At 33.9% G+C, this 6234-nt stretch overlaps 1 protein-coding gene across 1 annotated transcript in view; it reads left to right on the top strand.

Annotated features, from left to right (window-relative positions):
* The window catches only part of LOC106465881 (guanine nucleotide-binding protein G(o) subunit alpha), a 68017-nt gene that overhangs the window by 14495 nt on the left and 47288 nt on the right, over nt 1-6234 (top strand). Inside the window, exon 3 of the mRNA XM_013926121.2 lies at nt 4990-5131. Coding sequence (XP_013781575.1) covers nt 4990-5131 — 142 coding nt within the window. The remainder of the gene's footprint in view (nt 1-4989; nt 5132-6234) is intronic.

Genomic DNA, 6234 nt, shown 5'->3' with positions numbered 1-6234 from the left:
TAACTGTTCATCAAAAAAGTGTAATAATTACACGAAATGTATAGATAACTATATTCGAGTTTTCATCAAACTCGACGCCTTTTGTCACGATAAACACAATAGTGCCCGGAAAGTAAAACTTAGATATTAACAGGTTTAGCTAAACTGTTAATACGTTTTACTTCTTCATTATCCACTGGTGGATCAGCGGTAATTTGAGGAACTTACAACATTAAAAATCCGGGGTTTGATTCCCCGCAATGGACACAGAAAATAGTCCAATGTGGCTTTACCTTAAAACAAACAAACAAATAAGTTTCTGTAATATATATATATATCACATAAGCTATCATCACAAATTTGCGCAAGCAGTATCCAGATGTGGACATCTATTTTCACGCCGCAAAGAACCCAATAAATGTTTAATCAATTTTTAAAGTCATCTTTTGTGAATCTTATTAACACTCTTTCAGAGTACGAGCTAATCCATAAATTATATTTGTTATATACGAACGACAAACGATTTATTTAAGCTCTTAACATACATTGGCAATTTTATTTAATGTTTTCGGGATCAGTTTTGGGAATTAGCGCGTGATAATAAATGACTACTTCAAACTGATACATATTCAATATTTCTAGTAGTATTTAGTTTTTTGTTGTTTTTTTTTATTCCTGTAAACTCCCAGTGGAGCATAGGGCCGCAACAACACCTCGCCAACGGAAGGTGTTGTTGCAGTTACTTGTAGCAGGTTGGTTTTTACGGGGTGGAGTTGCTAGCCCCGCGCCCAACCCTCCTCCTTTCTCATCCTGGACTTGGGACCAGGCAAAGGCGGAGGTTGGCATGTTTGGTGTGACGGGGATTCGAACCCGCGACCCTCAGATTACGAGTCGAGCGCCCTAACCACCTGGCCATGCCGGGCCTATATAAAACCTTACGCCTAACTTATTACGTAATTAGTGTCTATTCCGTAACAATAATTAACCCTTTTCGGTAAAGTTAGACTGTAAATACTTGAGATACAGCATAAACCTAAGTCAAACTTGTCTCGGAGTTATTTACATTGTAGCTGTCTGTGATGCAGTATAAACCTTAATCCTAACTTTTTACTTAATAAGAGACCAGTCAGTACTTAAGCCTCTTTGTAAGTTTACAATGTAACTGACAGAAATGCAGTATTCAAAACTTACATTTGATTTATAATTGAATTAGTGACGTTCATGCAACAGTAACATCTTTGGTAAAGCATTTTGATTTGAAATTTTAAGGTACTGATCATATTTTCTTGACCTAGAATGCACATTTTCCCATTGTTTTTGGAGTTGGTGTGGAATGATGATGATGTCATACGAGATAAATTTGTCTGTTTGTAAGAACTTTAACAGAAATATCGGATAGTGCTTGAACATGGCCTACTCAACTTGCTCTGCATAAAAATTCGGAGATTATAAATACAATGGCATATCAGATGCATATATATATATGTGTGTGTGTGTGTGTGTGTGTGTATGAAGATATACTAGGGTCAAAGTGTGTAACATGCCAAAACATGAAGTTAATTTGGGAAAGAGGAGATCATTGGTACTTAAAATACTGTACATTCTTCGGTCACGCTTGAAATATTATGTCATTCAAAGTTATTTGAAGATTAATTTCATAAAAAAAAAATCAAGTTAGCCGATAATGCTGTCAGAGTATGACAAACGTTAATATGTTAGGGTTTTGTTAATGTTGTTTAGGAGGGGGTGAAAATATCGTTACCACCGGAAGTAAAAAGTGGTAGAAGTCGCCACACTCAGTTTCAAAGTGATGGTTATACATTGTTTGGTATTAGGTAGGTAAACAACAATTTATTTGTTGTGGTAATTGTGAAGGGTGCATTTGGTGTAGGACTTACTTGTAAAGTTTTTGTATAAGAATATCAAGAAGTTTCAATTAAACACATTTATGGAGCCATTGGAGATTTTTTTGTTGTTTCCACAAAGCACTTACACTCCATGCTTGTTTTCAGAATAAAAATATTAAAAACTTTCAAATCATCTGTCCAGAACCAGATTTTAATCCTGTAGTATATATTTGGAACCTTAATATCTTCCTTCTTGTAGGAGTTCTGATATGTGTATTTTTGAGGTAATACTGACGTGATAAGAAAGGATTATTCAAGACTATCATATTAATTAAGATTCATAAACATTTCCGTTAATGTTCGTATTTTAGTAACTATGTATATTAAAAAACCTAGCTATATGTGTTTGGGAATAGCGTGTAAAATGGGAACATAATATTGATTATGGAAGGTTAAATTAAAAGTGTTCTTAAGTGGATGTATTTATTGACATATGTTTATTTTTTAAATCACTGAAAACAATTTTTGTCAAAAGAAGAAATTAATCAAGAACAATTTTATATCTAAAGAAAAACGTCAGGAGCATAGTGTACATGCGGTTATTTGTACTTAAGCACAAAGCTACACAATTGGCTATCTATGCTCTGCCCACCACGGGTATCGAAATTCGGTTTCTAGCGTTCTAAGTCCGCAGACATACTACTGTGCCACTGGGAGACCAGACGGTTGCTTATGACCTGTTGTAACAATTTGGATACCGAATCACTTTGTCCCTGTCCACTCTTATTAGCGTTAGAAGAAGGAGCTATAAGGCCTAGACACTCATTCTTGTATCATTGCAATAATCGTGAACACTGTAATTTCGTAATCGTGCTGCATTTTTCACTTTGTCATTATAAAGCCCTAGCCTTACCAACAATATGTTACTTTCCTCCTCGCATTATTTCTTTCTTCTTGTTAAATCAAATGGCGCGTTACCAAATTGTTCGTGGTTACGTTTAGATAACTGTAATACGAAATTTTAACAAGTTGTTCGAATTTATAAGTCGTTACTTTGGTCACCTCAATTGACCATTTTCAAGGCATTTTCCTTTATCTAATTATGGGAATTCAGTCAAGCCTCTGTAGAATGAATAAGCAGTTTCTATGCAGATTTGGTATATTCATTCTTGCGTCTTATATTGTTTGGTCGATATTTGCGAACATTGTTCCGTTACCATACTGACAGAGGTTGTAGCTAAACCTCTTTATTGGGTATTCCTAGGAAGTTGGGTAAATAACACTTAAACAAGTAATTATTGATGTCCATAATGGCGTTTAATTCAGTTGTTGGCTGTTTAAAACACAGAAGTAAAACCATCTTTTCTCTCCTTTTCTATGATGTTGTGAATTTGTTTATTTACCAATTATTCCTAGCTATCAGTGAATCAGCGTTTATTTCTAATCTTAAGTTTGAATGTCTGATACTTATCGGGAAATCTGTTTTACCTGAAAATATCACAACAATAGTTTTGATTCAATGTAAACATAAGAGATTTGGGTTTGTGTGTTGCACTTAACATCATTGTTGATTGCTTGATTCGTAGCAGATTTGTTTAATAACTGTATTTTTTTAGGGATTAACAAATATTTTCATTTACATTATTCAAAGTAAAAACGTATGTTACCCTAACACCCTCAGGTCTTAAAAGCTTTAGTTTCCGCTTAATGTCTTCATCAGTGAAGAAACAAATCTAACAAGTCACGATGAACATCTTCCAAAGGGTAATTCCAAGCATAAACTAACTGTTCTTTTAATGAACTAACACCTTTCCAAACAAACTTTAATAGTCTTTGATGACAGATTTAGTTATTCAGTTCGTTTAATTTTAATTAAACCTCTGTTATATCATTATGCCCTTTTTGTTTGGTAATAAAACATGACACATTGTCCAATTACCAAATTGAATAATACGATTTAGGCAAATCCACAAATAACAGCAGATTCGAGCATTAGATAAGGAAAGTGTTCTCTAATTTATAACGTGATTGAATTTTAAGTAGCGTGAGAAATAAACAGATTGGACATATTTAAATGACAGTGAAAAAATCTTTATTTAGGTACAACATAAAATAAACTGTGCGTACCTGCGTAGAGCAGTGGACGATCGCCTTTATTGGATCAGTGAATAGCTCGCAAGCTTTCTGTCTGTCAAGATGAATCTCTTCCAAACTAGTCACAATGAAAACCAAATAGAACTGAACAAAAAAAAGCACGCTTGGATTTTGAACATCACCTCGCTTTCTTTGTCCAGTGGATGGCGTCACCTTGTTACCGCTGTTCCCTGACAGGATTGGGTAGCTATCAGTTTCAATTGACGTCATAGTTCGGCTAACAATATATATTCCACTTTTAACTAGTTCAACTCAGGTTCAAGATACGGCACTGAAATATCCTAACATGCGAGGACGTCATCTAACAAATGAAAAAAAGGGCTAAAGTTACTAGAACAAGGTAATGTTCTATACCTTGAACAACGTGTTGCCACCATGACAGTGCGGAAATAATCAATAATATAGAATGATTCTATACTGCTATTAAAGGTAGGAGAACACGGTATGGCTGCATACCACATTATCGACAATGGTGTTCAAATCTTATCAGTGCAACACACACACACATCTACTCAAGCCTGAATTTTCTCTCCGTTTTTCAGTCACTTTTGCATAAATATCCATGAAGTTCCGGAATATACTCCCGTTTGCATTGTTATTTATTCTGGATAGTAGTTTTGGAAGGTTTTAATTTTGTAATTTTATCTTCGAATTAGACAACCATAAATAGTCCACTCACTGTTTTCTGTAGGAGTCTAACCCTGCTAGAAACGGAAATTTACTAACATAATATTTACTTACAATTTTTATATCAATTACATTTGAATTATGAGCCAAAATACAAGTTAAACTGGTTACATATTACTTCTTAAAAACTTACAAAAAATGGTGGGTGGAAGACGTCCAATCTTCCAAAAAGTTGGGTAAACGTTTTCACTCGCGTCCACCCTCGATTCTAATGCTGGTTTCTAGCTTATTAAAACAAAATTAGCTAACATCCACAAAATAGATTTATCATCAATATGTGATTTTCTGTATTATGAACTAACAATTATCTGTTCCTCTCCAGAATCATCCATGACAGCGGTTTTACCCAGGAAGACTTTCGCCAGTACAAGCCTGTTGTGTACAGTAACACTGCACAGTCCCTAGTAGCCATTCTTCGAGCCATGCCCAATTTAGGAATTAGCTTCGGTAACAACGAGAGAGAGGCAAGATTCCATCTGTACACATTCATATATGTTTACTTAATAAGAATAAAAATGTCCTGTAGGTTGATAAACCTTCTTATGCCTTTACATATTAGGGTTAAAACTGTTGTTTAGGTAAAGTAAACCTTCTTATGCGTTTACATATTAGGGTTAAAACTGTTGTTTAGGTAAGGTAAACCTTCGTATACCTTTATATACTAGAGACAAAAACACTTCGTTAGGTTAATAAACCTTCTTGTGTTTATATATAATATCGATAGATTTGTTTTTTAGACAAACCTTTCTGTATATGTATATTTTATGGATAGGCTTGTTCTTTAGATAAACAGTCTTTATCCTATACGTATATATACTATGCATAGATTTGTTCTTTAGATAAAACTTCTTGAATCTTTATGTTATGGATAGGTTTATCCTTTAGATGAACCTTCTTTTTTACATACTATGAATATATTCATTCTTTAGATAAACCTTCTTTTATCTTTACATACTATGGATGGACTTGTTCTTTATATAAAACTTGTATCTTTATATGCATGTATAGATTTATTCTTTAGCCAAACCTTCTTGTGTCGTTTTGTACTGTGGTTAGATTTGTTCTTTAGATAAACATTATTGTATCTTTATATATTATGGATAGGCTTATCCTTTAGATAAACCATCTTCTATCTATATAAATTATGGAAAGAATTGTTCTTCAGGTAACCCTTCTTGTATATTTACATACTGAGAATGAAACTGTATTTTAGCCCTGTTCACTTTCTTGTACATGTCCTTTAGTCTCCTCAACTTTTGTGTATGTTAGGTCGTCAAGAAATTAATGTCGTGTTTTTTAAATGTAAAAACCCGAACAACGTATATATATCAAAACAAAACATTTATTAAATGAAATAGTCTCCATTCTTATCGATGATGCTTTTTCATCTTACAATCAGGTTGTTAACGCCCCAATTAAAGCACTTGGCTCTTAAGCAAAAAAAACATTTCGATGTCCTCTTTAACATCTTCCACATTTGCATACGTTTTCCCGTTAAGATGGTGTTACAGCGAACGAAAAAGATGGTAATCTGATGGTGCCATATATGGAGAATATGGTGGGTGGG

Source organism: Limulus polyphemus, unplaced genomic scaffold (assembly GCF_000517525.1).
Source record: "Limulus polyphemus unplaced genomic scaffold, Limulus_polyphemus-2.1.2 Scaffold2085, whole genome shotgun sequence".
NCBI lineage: Eukaryota > Metazoa > Arthropoda > Merostomata > Xiphosura > Limulidae > Limulus > Limulus polyphemus.
Note: the sequence above shows the minus strand (reverse complement) of the source record. Positions and strands in the feature narration are given on the sequence as shown.